The sequence below is a fragment of the Desmodus rotundus genome, chromosome 9 (assembly GCF_022682495.2).
Source record: "Desmodus rotundus isolate HL8 chromosome 9, HLdesRot8A.1, whole genome shotgun sequence".
Classification (NCBI taxonomy): Eukaryota; Metazoa; Chordata; class Mammalia; order Chiroptera; family Phyllostomidae; genus Desmodus; species Desmodus rotundus.
In genome coordinates this window covers 81,484,598-81,503,711 of record NC_071395.1, presented here as the reverse complement: position 1 = coordinate 81,503,711, position 19,114 = coordinate 81,484,598, and the positions used below count along the sequence as shown (strand labels likewise).

The window sequence follows — 19,114 nt, the reverse complement described above, 5'->3', positions numbered from 1 at the left end:
TCACTTCCTTTCAGATCTGCTCAGATGGCAGTTTCTCATTCAGGCCTAACTTTTGTGGCCCTCCTTATACCCCCTACCTAGTTTTAATTTTCCGTATCATTTATCACCATAAGACAAACAAAATATTTACAGGTTATTTTCCTCCACAATATCAATCTCAATACCACAAAGGTGACTGTTTTATTCACTGCTGTATACTCAGTGTTGTCTATGTTGTTTCTGTACTATCCAATACGACTGCCATTCACAGGTGGCTATACTGTGACTGAGGAATTTTTCCTTTTAAACACCCACATGTAACTTAGTGACTTCCTAAGCATGTTGTAGGCTCTCAAATATTTTCGAATGGATGTTAAATTGTTGTAGTGACATAATGGAGTAAAAAGAATCTATAAACTTATCTTTAAATTTGGGAAAGCAGCATCTTGTTTTAATTTACCTCCCTGCTTCCTACCAACAGTAGTTTCCAATAAATAGAGACCTACTCATCTCACATTTCTCTAAGGTCCAATTAAGCAAAAATTCAGGCAGCTCTAAAATCGGCAAAAGTAGAAGAAATCATGTTGAATAATACATAACAGTACTTCAGAGATCCTTAAAAATTATAAAGCTTTCCCAACCTAGTAGTAAAAGGACCCAAGAAATCAAGAAATTATTAAATGAACAATGTTACCACTCCAAAAGAGGTCCTGGAATAAACTGTTAAAGTAAACCTGCCCCCAGGCAACAGATTATAACAAATCCTTCAATGGAAGTGAGTAACCGCACGTAATTACATCCTCATTCCTATGGATTAGAACCGGTCAGATTGACCACAAATTTAAATCATTGACCATTGCTCGGTAGTAATTCAAGTACTGAGGAGATAAATCCTGCTGTCTCAACCTGTCACCAACCCAACATAGGATAAACAATAGTTATTTAAAGATAAATACAAATAAAAAGTCTTTAAACATAAAAACTCAATTGTTCACCTTCTTGGGGGCTAAAGAACAGATTTCTTGTTTGTTTTTTAAAGCTGGCTGTCTTACCTGACCCTTTGCAATAAACCACAAAAACAAACAAAAAACCCCTACAATTGTCAAGAAGAATTCATGATCTTCCTCCCATGTTTTTCCCCAAACTACAAGGGAGTAAAAATTAAATACAGGACAAAAATCCTTACCTGCATGCAATGTATAGCCAAGCCAGGTCCCGTGTACAATTTCTTATGACATATATGGCATTTAAAATGTTTTGCTTTTTGGTGCTGTATAAGGATCTTCTCATCATCAAAATCTCTATTACAGTACCTGGGTCAACATTGTTAAGATACAAAAATAACAATGATACTGCCTATTTAAAAAATCTGTCATATGACAAAAGAAGTGACATTAAAACATGGGAACAGCTAAAATCAAAAAGGCATTTTACAATAAGTTTACTTTTGATATTTATTATACAATTAGGGACTAACTTGCCATGCAATTTTCAGCACATTTACTGGAAGCCCACCTTTTCTTCACCAACCCTAAACACATTTCAATGTAGTTTTGAAAAATTTCTGTTAAACAGATTTATGTGAAATTAACGATTGTTTTGTTCAGTATTTCGAAATTACAAACGCATAATGTGGACTGAAAAGGTGTAATGTAAAAAAAAAATCCTCGGCTCTATTAAAGTTGTTTGCAATTCCATATTAATTTCTGTTGCCAAGGAATGCATTTAAGCTCAGAGATGAACTGCATTAATAAGAGAGAATTACCTCGCTAGTAAGAATTTCCTAAAAGGACATTAAAAACTCGTAGCTGTGTAACTACTATCTAAGTAAATGCAGTTCTGTATCGTTTTTAGGTGTAAGAGTTATTTTTCACTCCTACAAAGCTAGGTAATGGGTACAAGAAAATCCACCCTGCAAGAGAGCGCTTCCTGAGACTAAGGCGCCAGTTGGCGAGACGCGGAAGCTACTTCTTCCCCCCACCCGCTCAAAAAAAAAAAAAAAAAAAAAAAAGGTATGAAACCCCGGCTGACTACCTCAAGGCTTTACTAACCCACCGACTCTACCAAAAAAACCCCAAAAACCAAAAAACAGAAAACAAAACCCACCCTACAGAGAAAGTGCGTGACTGACTCCAGAGGCACTCCCTATTCTTCCGTAGCGTCAGAGTATTTTAATACAGGTCCCTGTGCCGAATCGTCACCAAAACAACGGGGTATAACAGGATAGTCCTTGGGGACACTGTCCTTGATGGAGGAGGGGTCCAAGCCGCCTCCCAGTGGGTCAACACTCGCACCAAGCCAAGCATCTCCTGAGTCACGGAATCCCACGATCCCTAACTGCCAGAGTCTCCCACCCTTGAGACCTAGCTCCCGATCCGACTTCCCAAATCCGACTCCAGCCACCAAGCCACCCACCCGAGGCCTAGATCCCAGACACTTTCCGCCATAGGCCGTAGCTAGGCCTCCCAGTCCCAGTCACCACCAAACGGCGCCCCAGCTCGGCCACGACTTAAAACTGACAAAGGATACCAGCACCACGGCTTCAGCTGCTTCTTCTTCTTGCGACCCATAACTGCGCTCTATTGACAAAGTAAAAAGGGAGGAGAAAATAAGCAGGAAAACGAGGCCAAAATCGCTCACTTTTCCGACCTAACCGCCACCACCGCGTCCCACAAGAAACAGGCACAAAATGGCCGACGGCCTCGTTCGCTGCTCTGCCTCCCGTCAGGCACTGCGGCCGGAGGCGGGGCGAAGCCCGGAAGAGTCACATGATGCAGGCCTCCACCCTGAGTGGGCGGGGACTCGCAGCCGCTGAGAGGCTGTTGCCATCTTTTTGGTTTAATAGGTCTTTGCTCGCCTCGTCCCTTGCGTGTTGATCCCTTTGGGTTTCCTTTGTAAAAGAGCTGGCTACCCAGATTTGCTGAGAAACTCTCGAGTTGAAGGGGGGGGGGGGGGAATTGAAAACATAGCCAGCGTAATTAAGGGAAGACTATAAATAAAGATAATTGAGACAGCGCCCAATTTTCAATTTTGTATCATTGCCCGGGTTAATCCTTTTTGTAGTTAAGTGTTGAACGTGCTTGCTTAAATGCTAAGTCGAAGAGGTCGCAGTCACCGATTGGTGACTGATGATTAAGCAACGCAGTGTGGTCAGCGCGGTGATGAAAATACGAGGCTCTGCGGCCCCGCGGGGGGCGGGGGGAAAGCCCTTACACTTGGACATCTCTGGGTGTCAAGAGAGGTTTCCTGAAGGGTCAGTGGGAAGGCGCGATGTGGAGGACAGAGTTATCTCACTAAGGGAGCAAAAAGTGCAACCCTTTCAGGCTGAACACTTGGAAAAACTAGTTGTGGGGCTGGAGCTCATAGTAAGGGGGCTGGTGGCAAGAGATAATCTTGGGGAGGCTGGCTGGCAAAGGCGACTTCTGGAAATTCCAGAAGCAGTCTGGGGAGCTGGGCTTCATGCTGAAGTCTTTCTGAAGCAACAGGAGTTTTAACCCTGCGGAGATTTGCACATGAGAGATACAAACTCAAATTTTAACTATTGTTACATATATCCATTGCATAGATGTAATGTCATGACTAGCTTGGCGTATGGCTTACCATTAGTTACATACGAATGCCTATGCACCCGATATTATGTAACAATATTTAAGAAAAGAGTTTCTATCTCTTCGATCAGATGCAATATCCGCCTAAAGAGGACAACTAGAAAACAATGCAAGTTTATGAGATAGTGTTTGGGTTCATTTTTCACCAGTGCCACTGCCTACCTGCGTGACTTTGGGCAAGCCATATAAACTTCCTCTGCTGCACTTAGCAGAGCATAGCACATAGAAGTAACTATTAATGTAAATTTTATGTTACTATTAAAAGGAAAAAATAATAGCAGGCATCAATGAAGCGCTTACGGTGTGCCAGGCACTGTGGTAAATTTTATATGACTTGTTTTCAACATTCTGCGATGTAGGTCCCATTATTATCACCCTGTTAATAATAGATGAAAAGAGGCTTAAGAAAGTTGAAGCAGTGCCCTGGCTGGTGTGGTTCTGTGGATTGAGCTAGGATGGCCAGGGAACTGGAAGGACAGCAGTTGGATTCCCAGTCAGGTTACGTGCCTGGGTTGCAGCCCAAGTCCCTGTTGGGGCATGTTTGAGAAGCACCTATGGCTATTTCTCTCCCTCCCTTTCTCTTTCCCTCCCCCTCTCTCTAAAAAGTAAATAAATAAAATCTTAAAGAAACTTAAAGTAGTTTATTCCTTTATTCAATGTCGCAGAATTAGTAAGTGTGGAGCTGAATCAGATTTGTGTTTTAGAAAAACCACTTTAGCCACACTGTAAACAGTGGATTGGTGGAGGCTACAAGAGAGGCCAGTCATAGAGAATGTGACAGTAATCTGGGTGAGAGAAGAAACTGACTTGAAGTAGGATCATGCTAGCAGGAAGTCATTTATGTATTCTTTCTGAAGTAAACTAGCAAGCAAGATAATTTTATTTATTTATTTATTTTTATTTTTAATATGTTTTACTGATTATGCTATTACAGTTGTCCTGTTTTTTTCTCCCCTGTACTCCCCTCCACCCTGTACCCCCTTCCCACCAGCATTCCCCCACCTTAGTTCATGTCCATATGTATGGGTCATACATATAAGTTCTTTGGCTTCTCCATTTCCCATATTATTCTTAACCTCCCCTGTCTATTTTGTACCTACAATTTATGCTTCTTATTCCCTGTACCTTTTCCCCCATTCTCCCTCTCCTCCTTCCCACTGATAACCCTCCATGTGATCTCTATTTCTGTGAATCTGTTCCTGTTCTTGTTTGCTTAGTTCGTTTTTGTTTTTGTTTATGTAGGTTTGGTTGTTGATAACTGTGAGTTCGTTGTCATTTTATCGTTCATATTTTTGATCTTCTTATTTTTCTTAGATAAGTCCCTTTAACATTTCATATAATAAGGGCTTGGTGATGATGAACTCCTACAACTTGACCTCATCTGGGAAGCACTTTATCTGCCCTTCCATTCTAAATGAGAGCTTTGCTGGATAGAGTATTCTTGGATGTAGATCCTTGCCTTTCATGACTTTAAATACTTCTTTCCAGCCCCTTCTGCCAGTAGATAATTTCAGATAGCCCTGACCAGCTTGGTTCAGGTGGTTGAGCCTTGCCCTGTGAAGTGGAAGGTCACCGGTTTAATCCCTGGACAGGGCACATGTTGCAGGCCAGTCCCCTCTGTTGCGGTGCCTGCAAGAGGCAGCCTAAGTGAGCCCAGAAAAGCCGGCATTCATGCTGCCTGTCTGACCCAATAAGCAGAATCAGGGACTGAATCTTTATAGGCGCTGTAGTCAGATGGCCTGCAATCTGAAAAGACGGTGGGTTTTTACACTAACAGACCATCTTCAATTCCATTTTTAAATGGCCCTTTTTGTAAGGAGAACAAAGTGTAGGTAAGGGGTTTGGAATTCAGGGAAAAGTTAATCAAATAAAAAGCTGCAGCATTCTTTCATCTGTGTCCTGGGCGGTGCACAGCTCACCCTGGAGCACAAGGGCTCGGGTACCACCTTGACTGCTTGCAGTCCTCCTGAGGCACAAAGGTGGGACTGCTGATGGTCTCCTGGAGTCAGGGTGGGTCATACCTTCAGTTCCTGAAACACCGTTGATTACTAAGCTTATTAGCTATTACCTGAAACTAAAATTTTTTCAACACTTGAGTCCCTCATCAGATGGATGTTTCTCTCACACATTGATGTTTCTCTCCCTCTCTTTCTTCTTCCAGTCCCCTCTCAAAAAACAATAAATAAAGTCTTTTAAAATTGTTTAAAAAGATAATTTTTAGATAGTTCCCAGTGCTCTACCAGAAAGAAAAACGAAAAAAGGTGATGGAACAATATAAGGATGTCTGCTCTAGCCACTTCTGTTTAACATTGTACTGGCGGTCCCACCAGGGTGATCAGGTGAGAAAAAGAAAAGGCATTCAGGTTGGAAAGGGAGAAGTAAAACCGTCTCTGTTCACAGATGGTGTGGTCTTGTTATGGGTAGAATTGGGTCGTTGTGTTTCCCCACACACACAAAGAAAGATTAAGTTGAAGTACTAACCCCCAGGACCTCAGAATATGACCCTGTTTGGAGATAGAGCCTGTACAGAGGGAATCGAGCCAAGCTGAGGTCATTAAGGTGGATCCTGTTCCAATACGACTGATGTCTTTATAAAAAGAGAAAATTCGAACACAGAGTTAATGCATGAAAGGAAGACACTGTAAAGAAACTTGGGAGGAAGATCACTTCTGAAGGAACAAACCCTGCCTGACACCTGGATTTTGGCCTTCTAGCCTCTAGAGTTGTGAGACAATACATTTTGGTGCTTAAAGCACTCAGTTTGTGGTACCTTGTTATGGCAGCCATAGTTGAGAAAATCCTAAGGTATCCAATAAAATAATAGAGAGCTAATAAGAGTTCAATATTCACAATACAAAATCAAAATACAAAAAAAACAATTATACTTCTATACACTAGCAGCAAACAATCTGAAAATGAAATTAAGAAGACATTTCCATTTACAATAGCATCAAAAAAAATAAAACAGGAAACATTTAACAAAAGAACTTCAAAATCAAAATATTGTTGTAAGAAATTAAACATCTAATAAATGAGTAGAAACAAAACAATGCTGAAATTAATAACTGTTCAATTAAATGATCACAGTTTTAGGTCAACAAGTCACCTTCAACTCAATTTTGTGGTATCGAGAGTTATAGAGCCAGAGTGTTTCAGTTTGAATGCCCTTTTGCCATTTACCGGCTATTTTACCATGGACAAAAGTTACTGTCCTCAGTTTACTCATCTGTAAAGTGGGATAATAATAACATCTACCACCCTAGCTGGTGTGGCTCAGTTGGTTGGAGCATCGTCCTGTATCTCAAAAGGTTGGGGATCCCCAGTCAGGGCACATGCCTAGGTTGTGGGTTCGGTATGGGAGGCAACCAGTAGATGTTTCTCTCTTTCTCTTCCTTTCTCTCTAAAATGAATAAGCATGCTTTTAAAAATTAAAAAGAATAATAACACCTACCTCCCGGGATTGTGAGAATTAAATGAGTATTTGTAAAGCACTCAAGAGTCCTCACACACAGCATATGCTCAATAAATGTTAGCCGTTGTTTTTCTACATAAAGTTTGTGGAACGCAGGTGTACTTTAATATCTTCAATATGGTGTAAGGTGAAACATGCAAGAAAATGATGCTGAGGGGTTGCAAAGTCTTCAATTCAGCAAACAGTTCTTGACCACTCTAAGCCATAAGCTACAATACAGGATATAGCAGTGAACAAGCCGACATGCTGGGGGAGGGGGCAGACAGACAGTAGAAAAATACGCAATGTCAGGTATGATAAGTGTGATGAAGATAGGATATAGACTGATGGGATAGGTGTGCGGGGGATATGTTTTGCATAGGACAGTCAGAGAAAGTCTCTCTGAGGAGGTGACATTTGTGCAGACAGCTGACTGATGTGAAGGAAGAAGACCTGGGGGCATTCCAGGTGGAGAGAAGAGCAAAGTAACAGCTGTTCAACTGGAAACACATATCGGAGTGTTTGAAAAAACACCAAGGAATGTGACCAGGCCGGGGTGAGCAAGGGTGAGGGTGATGGGAATAAGGTCAGAGGGGCAGACAGGTGGCGCTAGCTTACGAAGGCTCCTGTATACCCCACTATTAGAGACTTATTCTCTGGGTTGTTTCTGAGACTCAAGCAGGTGAGTATACTATACAGTAACAGTTGAGAGTATGGATTTGGGACTCAGATAGATATAGTTTGATCATTTATATTGACTGAGCCTTGGTTTGCTCATCTGTAAAGTGAGGACAAACCCCTATGTTACAGAGTTGGCCCAAGGGTAAATGATATAAAATAGGGAAATATCCTGATGCATGGTTACTGCTAAATAAGTAGCAATTATTAAACTATAAATGCCATATTGATATTATTATTACCGTTGGTAGTTAATAGGCCAATTTGCAAAGCCTAACGGCCTCAGATTATGTTCACAGACAGTCAGGATCGAGAGGCCAGTAATAACGTTCCTAAGATCACCCTAACTGCCCACTTTACTTCCTTGGAAATAATCACATTCTGCCCTTCCCCGTGTGCATGTCTTGTCTCTTCATTTGTGCTGCCAGCTCCTTTAGGACAAAAACTTAAACACTGGGTTGTCTTCCTACGTGTGCACATATTCTAATTCATTCTTTTTAATAGCTATAGAGTCTTTTGATATACATGCGTATTAGTTTCCTATTGCTGCTGTAACAAATTAGCACAAACTTAGTGGCTTCAAACAACACAAAGTTATTATATTATAATTATGGGGGTCAGAAGTTTGAAATGGGGAGGCAAGGCCATGTTTCTCCTGAAGGATCAGAGAGCCTTTTGTTGCCTCTTCTAGCTTCTGGAGGATGCATGAATTCCTTGCCTTGTGGTGCCAAATCATGCCAATCTCTGCTTTCGTATCAGAATTGCTTTTTCCTCTCTGGTCTCCTATCTCCTTTTTGTAAAGACTCTTGTGGTTACATTGGGCACAGTGGGATAATCCAAGATAATCTTCCCATTTCAAGATCTTTAATTTAATCATACCTGCAGAAATTCCTTTTGCTATGTGAACTAACTCATTCTCAGGTTTCAGAAATTAGAATGTGAACATCTTTCAGGGGTCATCATTCTGCCTACAACCGCACGTACCATAACTTATTTAATCGCTCCCCTATTGACCGACATTCAGATTGTGTCTTGTCTTTCATCGTTACAAACCATACTGCAAGGAATATGTGGACTCGCGTATTTTCACACTTATGTGAGTGTAACTATTTGATGATGTCCTGGTGTTGCATTGATAGTCAAAGGGCATGTGCATTTAAAATATTGGTAGTCTGGCCACTGTGGCTTGGTTGGTTGAAGTGTCATCCTGTGCACCAAAGGTAGCCGGTTCAATTCCCAGTCAGGGTACATACCTAGGTTGCAGGTTTGGTCCTGATGATGTCTTGTGTGTGGGGGGGGAGGGCAGAGGGAGTGTGCGGGAGGCAGCCAATCAATGTTTCTTTCTCCCTCTCTCCCCGCACCTTTCCTCTTTCTCTCTGGGATCAATAAATATATCACCATAGTTTTAAAGTATCAAAGTTATTTTCAAATCTTTCCAAAGCATGTGCATTAATTTTACTACTATCAACTGTGTTGGGAATGATTGCTTCCTTATACACCCCAACAGAGTATTACCAATTTTTAAAATCTCTGCTAATCTGCTAGGTGAAAAGTAGTACAATATACCATAATTTTATTTAAAGTTAAGCAGTTTATTTATGCATTCTTTTTTGTTTCTTCTGTGAGCTACCCGTTGTTTACTTTTATTGTTCTTGTTGTTAAATGACAATAAGGACAATATTCTTCTTGTTCTTAAGAATATTAAGAACAATATATTATTCTTAATTGTTCTTAATAATAATATAAGAACATCATTATTTTCTAGGTGTGCGGGGGATATGTTTTGCATAGGTCAGAGAAAGTCTCTCTGAGGAGGTGACATTTGTGCAGACAGCTGACAGATGTGAAGGAAGAAGATCTGGAAATACCTGGGGGCATTCCAGGTGGAGAGAAGAGCGAGGTAACAGCTGTTCAACTGGAAACACATATCGGAGTGTTTGAAAAACACCAAGGAATGTGACCAGGCCAGAGTGAGCAAGGGTGAGGGTGATGAGAAATAAGGTCAGAGGGGCAGACAGCCCTTCATCTATTATAAAGGTTGCAAATATTTTCCCTAATTTGTTACTTGAGTTTTTGACTTTGGGCCACACACAAATGTGTCATTTTTATGTAGTCAGATTTATTAATCTTTTCCTGTATGGCTTCTAAGTATTTCGTTATGTTTAGAAAGACTTTCTTCAAGCATTTAAAAATTCTCCCGTTTTCACCTTTTTTCTTAAAGGGAGGGGAGTCATTTTTATTTTTGAAATCTTTGATCAAAATGGTGTATGTGACTGTGTTTGCAAGCCTGAAAGGAGGTAGGAGAGCAGCTTTATCTTTTCCACGTGCCTAGCTGAAAGTCTTTTAGACGTAGAGTGAGGAGAAAAAGGAGTTAAACCAGAACTGCTAGACGTTGTTGCGAAAAGGTAATTTAGTACGCCCGCTACCCCCTGCGGGGAGGAAAGCCTTTCCAGGTCAGCTTCCTCGCCTCCGAACCCGGGGAACCCAGCGGAACGCAGGTGCACGAGGGTCAGGGGCCGGACGAGCCCGGCCAGCGAGGACTGTACGGCAGCGGGGGAGCGGTTTGCAGGGGACACAGGGCCTCCCGGAGGCCGCCGCGGCCAGCGAGGACTGTACGGCAGCGGGGGAGCGGTTTGCAGGGGACACAGGGCCTCCCGGAGGCCGCCGCGATGCTCCCCTCCTTGCAGGAATCGCTGGATGGGGATGAAAAGGAGCTGGAGAGCAGCGAGGAGGGTGGCTCCGCCGAGGAGCGGAGAGTCGAGCCGCCGCCCAGCAGTCACTACTGTCTCTACAGCTACCGCGGAAGCAGGTGCTGCGCCCGGCGGGACCTGGGGCCCCGCCCCGGCTCGGCCACGCACCCGCGGCGCGGCGCCGCAGCGACGCCATCTTCTCCGCCAGCCGCGGGCTTCGGCCCGGAGCGCCCGCTCGCCTCGCGCCTTGCTTTCGGGCCTGCATCTGGGATGTGGGCCTCGTGCTCGCGGGCCTCTGCGCTCCAACCAGCCCTGTCATTTCCTCAGCCCCTTATCATCACCCGCGTCCTTTGTTAGCCCAGTGCCTTGTGTGTTCAGGACGGTCAGTTTCCACCCCCGTCCTTCCTGTCGAGATCTCCCCACTTCCTTCCCTTTCCCCCACCCCTCCTCTCCCCTCAGCCCCACCCTCTGGTTATCCTGTGCCCCTGCTGCCTCTTTCCCCCGCCCGGCCGACTTGCCTGGGGCTCTCTTGGCCTTTGATTTTTAGAGGAACGGTCCTTGACTCTTCGGGATATTTAATTTCCTTTCCTCCATCCCTTCTGTGGCTAGAGAGAGAAGGGGCTCTCTATCGGCACTGTTTTATGGGTTTTCCCTGTCGTGAGGATAGGCACTTCTCCCTTGCAGCATTTTAGTTGTTAGTCCCTCCCCTGTTGGCTGGGGGCCCCTTGTATTCCGTCCGAGTTAGAGCCCATAACTGATACTGCTTTTGTGGTGGTGTAGATTGGCGCAGCAGCGAGGGGACAGTGATGGTGGAAGCCCAAGTGGCCCAAATGCAGAAACTCCCTCTGGTGATGATTTCAGGTAAAAACAGCTTGAGCATAACTCATGCCTGGGGTTTGGCCTGTAGATGTCAATGGGTATCGTCTCCACTCAGCTTTCCCGGAGTCAAGCCCTCAAGCCCACCTGTTTCCTAGGAACCTCATCTTGATGTCCTGATTAGCTCATTCAGGCCAGGACAGATCCAAACACTGATAGTGCCCAGGGTGATTAGCCAGAGACAATTATTCTAAGTTGATGTTTTAAAAAAGATTTTATTTATTTTTAGAGCAAGGGGAAGGGAAGGAGAAAGAGAAGCAGGGAAACATCAATGTGTGGTTGCCTCTCGTGGGCCCCACCACTGGGGACCTGGCCCACAACCCAGGCATGTCCCCTGACTGGGGATCAAACCGGCAACCCTTTGGTTTGCAGGCTGGTACTCAAACCACTGAGCCACACCAGCCAGGGCTGGCACATGGTAGACATTTAATACATGTTTATTAAGTGAATGAATGAATGAACCTTAACACTTGATGCAGAGTAGAACTATGTAGTGATAGATATAAGACTGCAATTATATGATGCAAGGGACTTGCTTCAAAATAAAGGTGGAAGGGTACAGACCAACATGGGGTACAGATGAAACAAGATTGGCCATAAACTGCCAATTGTTAAAACTGGGTGGTGAGTATATGCAAGTTCATTATACTGTTCTATTTGTATATGTTTAAAATTATCGACAACATAAAACAAAAGGCCTTGAGAAATACTGGGTTCATATTCTCTGTTGTGAAGTTTGGTGATACAAGACCTTATCTTCCTGCATGTTCAAATTATAGACTGTTTATATTCTAATCTAAACCAAACTAAAATTTTTACTTCTAGTTCATAAAGTTGCTAGGCTACAGTGTTTATTCATGGGTAAGAGCAGATGGTGGATAGAGGGAAAAAGAGGAGGCATAAAATAGTGACCTAGGAGAGTAGAAGAGTGAGTGAACCAGGAAATGTAATTGTAAGTGGGCCCACTCGAGGCTAGTGATCATGAATTTAAGATGAAACTAGACACTGTGAATGTTTTTGTCCAGCCAGATTCACTGCATAGATGCATGTGCAGCGTAGGTAGAGAGCTGGACTCATCAGGGCTGAAGTTTTGCTAAGTAAGTATGGTGAGGTGAAAATAACAAAGGGCTTGAATGAGAATGTGTGCAGGGCCCTGGCTGGTATGGCTCAGTTGGTTGGGCATCTTCCCACAAGCTGAAAGGTCATGGGTTTGATTCCCAGTCAGGGCACATGCCTAGGATGTGGGTTCGATCCCTGGTCTGGGTGCGTACTGAAGGCAGCCAATCAATGCTTCTCTATATCATTGATGTTTCCCTTTTTCTCCCTCCCTTTCCCTCAAAAAAAAAAAAAAAGAGAGAGAGAGAGAGAGAGAGAATGTGTGCAGGGACCTGATTATAATGACTGACCATGGAATGTAAGCTGGGTAAGGAGGAGACAGCTGAGATGGGAAACTTGAGAGACTATGAAAAAATGGTAAGGCCAGTGAATTCGGGGGTCCCTACAGAGTCATAATAGTAGATGGAATGAGCTGGAAAGATAGTATAATTTTAAACTGTTTGATGAGATAGCTCATACTTGGTGACATACATTCCTAGAAGCCTCACCAATAGGAGTTAAAAGGTTTTTTCAAGTCCTTAAAGGGACTCTGGCTTTTAGTAATAACCTGACTTACGGGGTGTGGTGCAGGAGTCCACTGGTAAGGACTGTGTGCCTTTCATTTTTCAAGCCTCTCCTTGGCTGATACCAATCTACCATTGGAAGTGGAGCCAGAGTTGCGCAGTTTCATTGCTAAGCGTCTTTCTAAGGGAGCAGTCTTCGAAGGACTGGGTAATGTTGCGTCTGTGGAGCTGAGGTAAGTGTAAAATGTGCTGTGTCCTGAGTTTTTATTTCTGAGCTAAATATGAGAAGTGATGAGAAGCTCCAAAAGATCAGCTCCCACTAGGCCTACAAAATTCACCTTTGTTCTCTTCCACCCCGAGCACTGGGCCTACACATCAACATGTGTGGAATGGAATTCATTGACTATCAGAGACTTTGCCTCCTAAGTATGCTTATTTAGTCTTGTACTTCAAAGAAAAGAACTATTTACCAAAACTAAAGTCATACACTGTTCAGTTTGTAAAGTGCTTTCACAAAGGTTGATGCCATTTGCCCTCCAAAGGGGTGGTAGAGCAGACACGCTCACCTTTTCAGATGAGGAAATAAACTCCGAGAAGTTCACGTCACCAGGCTGGTCACACCCATGGAGTTCAGGCTTAAATACAGGTGTCCTCAGTTGAATTCAGCCGTCTTTCCATTACACCCCTTGATTGTAGTTCACTTCAGACCATGATGTTGGCATCAAGTACCCCCCATGAGTGTGAGGCCACAGGTCAAAGATAAGGCCACAGGATAAGCGTGTCACACCTGCCTGGAGCTTCAATGATTCATGAAGTTTGGGGGAGGGAGAAAACAGGCTTATATTCATGTAGACATGAATGTACTGTGAGCAGGAGTGAAATTTGCATGAGTTTTTCAGATAAAACAGGTGAACTCAAAGAAATGCGGCTGAAGCCCATCAGGGTATACCTTCATTATCCTCTGCTGTTACAGGTAAACCAAGGAGAAGTCTGGAAAGTTCTGACCTAGTTAGCAATATAGCAGTATTGCCAGATGAAGATGATGGGGGATCAGAGAAGCCCACAAAATTAGATGCATGAGTTATCAGGCTAGTGTGTTGTACCTTTTTCTTTCTTTTCCAGAATCCCAGGTTACCGGCTTGGTTGTTACTACTGCCTTTTCCGACAAGAAAAAGTCCTTCCTGAAACCGCAACAGTGGACTCTGAACATAACCCTTCTGAGTACGTGGTCTGTTTTTTAGGAGGGTCTGAAAAAGGACTTGAGCTATATCCTTTTTTTGGTCTTTGAGGAGATCAGGAAGGAAAATGTGGGGAGGCAAGTGGAGGGTTATTACTATCCGACTCCAAGAAGCTTTCCTACCCCTTATGTATTTATTTGAATTTCACACCGTCCTACGACCAGCTTGTCTTGGCTTGTTTTAATTACAGTTTGTGTTATTTGCAAGATTTTATAGTCCCTGTTGAGAGATAAAACACTGTCTTGACTCATCCTTTATTCCTTAAGAGCATACTTTCAGGCTTGAATTGGACAAGTACATCCAAGGGCTGAAAAATCACATGAGCTGTGAGGTGAGATGGTTGATTTGGTGGTTTTTGAGACTGAGATGGTTAACACGCTGTAGCTGCTGCACTTGTCGGATCAGATCACACAGGCAGGCACGGTGACCCCTAAATTTGAAAAATGTGCTGCCGCGAGGGGCAGTTGAAAGGTGCTTGTTAAGGGAAGTGGGGAGCATAGACCTGCAAGTGCTCTTAAGTTTACAAGACTGCTTCTGATGTTTTGTATCAATGAAAAGTTCACCCAGTTAAATTCAGTGTTATATGGTAGCATGCCCAGTGAGGAAGAGGGTGCTCTTCTCCTGACTTCTAGGCACGTAAGCTTTATGTTATGGGCAGAACTAATGGTCCACCAAACCTCTGGCACCTGAGACATACTATGCAAAGGTTTAACTATCCTTGAACTCCACATCAAAGATTTTTAGAAATACTCCATTTCTCATTCATTGATCTTTCATGAATTAGGTATACCCATGTCCATTAATTTATCCATACCTTTTTAAAACTATGCATTCACCTTGTAGCAGTTTTTAAAGTCATAACTCTTATAAATTTACTACCCATTAATAACTCCTTTTACCTATCATGCACTTAGAAGACCCTGTAGGCAAGCCCGGGAGTGAGCCAGGGAACTGAGTCAAGGGGGAGCTGCTCTCCCAGACTGGAGCTATTCCACTAAGTCCCCAGAGAGCAGCACAGCCTGGGAAGCCAGAGGTGCTCGTGGCAGCATGGGTGACCACTGGAGTGGGCCTGAGTGTTTTGATGAGTTAACTTGTGTCCTTCCCTATTCACATTGTGGGTGCGAACGAACTGTCTGTCCACATTCCTTCAGTCATTCAGCCCGCACTTTATAATCTAACACATAGGTGTTTCAGACACTGCTGGTGCTGGGAGAGAGGATCACCAGGAGTGTCCCACTGAGCACACAGTGTCCCCACACAGTGCACCGCAGGGAGATGGGCATGCAGTGCGCTCCTCCCAGTGAGGAGAGAGCCCAGAGCCCTATTCCGTCTTTCATTTTCTACAGTGCGTTTCTTAGTTTTATACCATAATTCCTTTTTTATTTTTTGAGTTGAGGGTATTTGCGTACAAAGAGGAGGTATCTGTCCACCGTTCTTTTCACTGTCGAGTATCATGAAAAAAATGTTAAGTCCACTAAGGTGAAGGCTTATGCTAAAGCAATGACATTCTCTCTTGGTCTAGGAGAGGGGCCTGGAGAACCACATAAAGTCCTACCTGAGCAACTGGTTTGAGGACGTTGTGTGCCCAGTCCAGAGGGTGGTGCTCCTCTTCCAGGAGAAGCTCACCTTTTTGCTACACGCTGTAAGTACTGCCCACACAAAAAGCAGTTCTTTAATTGAGAATCACTTGAGCAAAGTTTGGTTTAGTTAAAGACCTATTCACATTCTTTAACATTACTTTTCCCCCCAAGGATTCATTCAAACTATGCTTGCAAATACTCCATTTACTCAGATCTAGAAAGTTACCCTACTAAGGTGGAATTGCAAATAGTGAGTCTTCCTAATAGAATAAAATGTTTTCAAATAATTACTTTTAACCCTGGCTGGTGTGGCTCAGTGGACTGAGTGCCGGCCTGTGAACGGAAAGGTCACCAGTTCGATTCCCAGTCAGAGCATATGCCTGGGTTGCAGGCCAGGTCCTCAGTTGGGGGCATTCGAGAGGCAACCAGTTGATGTGGCTCTCACACATTGATGTTTCTTTCCTTCTCTTTCTCCTTCCCTCCTCCTCTCTAAAAATAAAATAAAATCTTTAAATAAAATAAAAAATAAAATATTACTTTTTGAAATGATCTGGGAGAGGTGTAATTTCTGAAATAATTTGAGGAAAACAAAAATCTGAAGTGTTTTAACTATATAAAAATGTCCGGGTAAAAAAAAAGAAAATTTGCTAAAATATCCAGATGCCAGGGAAGGCTTGAGTAAATGGCCAGGTTGTTCATTAAAACTTGTGGTGGGTAGATGCAGCTGAGACTGGACGGTCCTATGAGATGAGGTGGGAGAGCCAGGGCTCAGCAGCGGCAAACAAGGCTCTGGAGAGTTCCTGGCCGTACCCGTCATGTACATCCTGGTCTGGGGGAAGGTGATGACTAGTCACAAGTAGCAACTCAATGCTCAGTAGGGAAAACTGGAACCATGTATCAATCGTCCTTTATTTTTCTCTCCTAGGCTCTGAGTTATACTCCTGTTGAGGTTAGAGAATCAGATGAAAAAACAAAGAGGGACATTAACAGGTAAAGAATAGTTCTGCAAAGAGAGAAACTTTTATGCAGCAAGCCTGATATTTATGTTTAAAACTCCCTAGTGCAGGATGGATTTGCTTTCTCCCTCCCATCCTGTAATGTTGTTTGTGGAAAAGGACTGTGTGTGTGGCAGGTTCCTGAGCGTGGCCAGTCTTCAAGGCCTTATTCACGAAGGCACCATGACGTCTCTGTGCATGGCCGTGACGGAGGAGCAGCGTGAGTCTGTGGTCATCGACTGCAGTAGCTCCCAGCCTCAGTTCTTCAATGCAGGTGAGTCACAGCCTCTGAAGCAGCCGTCCTGTGGCTCTTGTGAGTCTTGTCCCCGTTTTTGTACTCTGAACAAATGGTACAAACTTATCCTTCCAGCCAAGACTCACTGCAAACAGCAGCAGTTCTGAAAACATGAAAAATCACACCATGCCTAGCAATTCCACTCCTAAGTCTATAGAAGAACTCTTGTATATTTATATAAGGAGACAAATACAAAAGTGCTCATAAAGGCCTTGTCTGAAATAGCAAAGAATTGGAAACAACTTAAATGCTTCCATCAACAGGAAAATATTCTCATAAGCTGCTATATTCATGTAGTGGAATGTAACATGTTAGTGAAAATGTATGAACTAGAGCTACCTGTCTCCATGTAGCTCACAAACATAGTAGTGAAACAGCCATTAAAGAAAAATACATAGTTTTGACATATGCAAAGTAGTACTATGTAGGGCTTAGAGGTACAAGGTATGTGGCAAGAGTTTAAAGAAATACGTGAGAACGATAATCTTTCTGATGGGAAAGGAGGGGAAGGCAGTTGGGAAGCAGCACGTGGGTGTCAGCCATTTGGGTATTTTTAGCCGGGTGGTGGGTACACTACTTTCTTAGACCGCTGTAGAAGTCGTAAATAATTCATTGTAAGTGTATATTTGTATACAAATACTAAATCCTTATGTTGCATACTTGGAATTAATAATGTTACATGTCAATTATTCCTCAGTTTAAGTAGAAAAAGAATATAGCGTGGGTTATATTCTGACTATATGGGATTTCATTTTTATTTACTCTTTCTGAAATATTCTATAGGAAGCAACCGATTTTGTGAGGATTGGATGCAGGCTTTTTTGAATGGTGCCGAAGGAGGTAACCCTTTTCTTTTTCGACAAGTACTGGAGAACTTTAAACTAAAGGTAATTAATTGTGTGCCAAGTGCCACATATAACTTTTGTCTGAATTTTAATTAGTATCAGTAACAGAGTAACAAATCTGCTTTGTAGCTGTGTTGTCTATTTAAACAGGACGTTCTCAAAACTAGACTCCTCAGAAGGCATTTACTTTATTTATGGTTTTCAGTGGCTTCTGCATACATATCATTGCATTTCCAGTTAGCTGGGTTGACCGCCTGCTTCTGTCTCAGGGATATCGACCTCATAGTTTGTACATCTTAGTTGGAAAGCACACACTAAAAAGTGGTTTAGAGCCTGAGAGTTCAAATTTCTAGTGGGGAGGAGTGTTGTCACCTTATTTAGAAGATTTTTAAAGTATTTTTACTTTATATAAGAGATTTTGTTCTACCAAGGGTGCAGCAATTAGTGATGAAAATGATGGAAATATTTAAAATAAAAAGCAAACATCTCAGCAACATATGTTTTGAGCTGGATAGGAAATATTTTTCAGGCTTCATTATCATCTCACTAAACACATATCTAATTGGGTAATTTTTTTTCTAGGCCATACAAGACACAAATAACTTGAAGAGATTTATCCGACAGGCAGAAATGAACCATTACGCGTTGTTTAAATGTTACATGTTCCTAAAGAACTGTGGGAGTGGGGATGTCCTTCTGAAGATTGTTAAAGTGGAACACGAAGAGATGCCAGAAGCCAAAAATGTGGTGGCCGTCCTCGAAGAATTTATGGAAGAAGCTCCTGCCCAAAGTTTCGGATCATGTTCTGAGAAAACTGTTGTGAAGTTGTAGATTCCAGCGCTGCTGTTTGACGTTACAATGGTTCTGAGTTGTCATAGGATTGCTATTTAAGATGATTTGAAATACATTCTAGATTTTTTCACTTCGTGCTTTTAAAATTTAACTTAATTAGACATGAAAATCTGAGGAGCGTCTGAGTCCAGGTAGATACATGTTAGGGGTTGTGGGACTCGAGTGCATTACTGGTCCCATAAATTCTAGACTTCAGGGAGTTGTTGCTTAAAAACTGTAGAGGTGATTTAGTGGCTTCTCTCAGGAGTTTGCTGCAGTATTTGGCAACCTTTGCTCTCAGAACAATCCTAATACTTCTTTCTCAAAGTGTACTCCTGGTCCGAGGACGGCTTAGCACCATGCCACCATCTCAAAGACAGACCGGTGCATCCTGCGGGTGCTTGACAGCTTCCGTCCGGCTGGTAATGG

At 42.9% G+C, this 19,114-nt stretch overlaps 2 protein-coding genes across 13 annotated transcripts in view; one reads left to right on the top strand and one right to left on the bottom strand.

The window, feature by feature from the left end:
* Positions 1-2,719, bottom strand: part of ZNF207 (zinc finger protein 207) — a 30,735-nt gene extending 28,016 nt beyond the window's left edge. For all 12 annotated transcript variants that reach the window (XR_011650383.1, XR_011650384.1, XR_011650385.1 and 9 more), the window contains exons 1-2: positions 2,509-2,719; positions 1,166-1,292 (exon numbers count right to left, since the gene is read on the bottom strand). Coding sequence is in view for 8 of the 12 variants with exons in the window: in XM_045198878.3 (XP_045054813.1) it covers positions 1,166-1,292; positions 2,509-2,549 (168 nt within the window). In the remaining 4 variants the exon portion in view is untranslated. The remainder of the gene's footprint in view (positions 1-1,165; positions 1,293-2,508) is intronic.
* Positions 2,720-10,327: 7,608 nt separating this feature from the next.
* C9H17orf75 (chromosome 9 C17orf75 homolog) lies at positions 10,328-18,823 on the top strand. The gene is made up of 10 exons (XM_024564992.3): positions 10,328-10,525; positions 11,187-11,267; positions 13,009-13,134; positions 14,024-14,167; positions 14,413-14,470; positions 15,662-15,781; positions 16,645-16,709; positions 16,852-16,988; positions 17,793-17,896; positions 18,437-18,823. Exons 1-10 carry the CDS (start codon positions 10,386-10,388, stop codon positions 18,683-18,685), a joined length of 1,224 nt encoding a protein of 407 aa, XP_024420760.2. The 5' UTR covers positions 10,328-10,385; the 3' UTR covers positions 18,686-18,823.
* The last annotated feature ends 291 nt before the right edge of the window (positions 18,824-19,114 follow it).

Coding starts and splice junctions, on each gene's coding strand:
- C9H17orf75 (XM_024564992.3), top strand. CDS start 10,386: ATGCTCCCCTCCTTGCAGGAATCGCTGGATGGGGATGAAAAGGAGCTG. Junction 16,710..16,851: donor ACAAAGAGGGACATTAACAG/GTAAAGAATAGT, acceptor TGTGTGTGGCAG/GTTCCTGAGCGTGGCCAGTC. Junction 17,897..18,436: donor TGGAGAACTTTAAACTAAAG/GTAATTAATTGT, acceptor TTTTTTTTCTAG/GCCATACAAGACACAAATAA.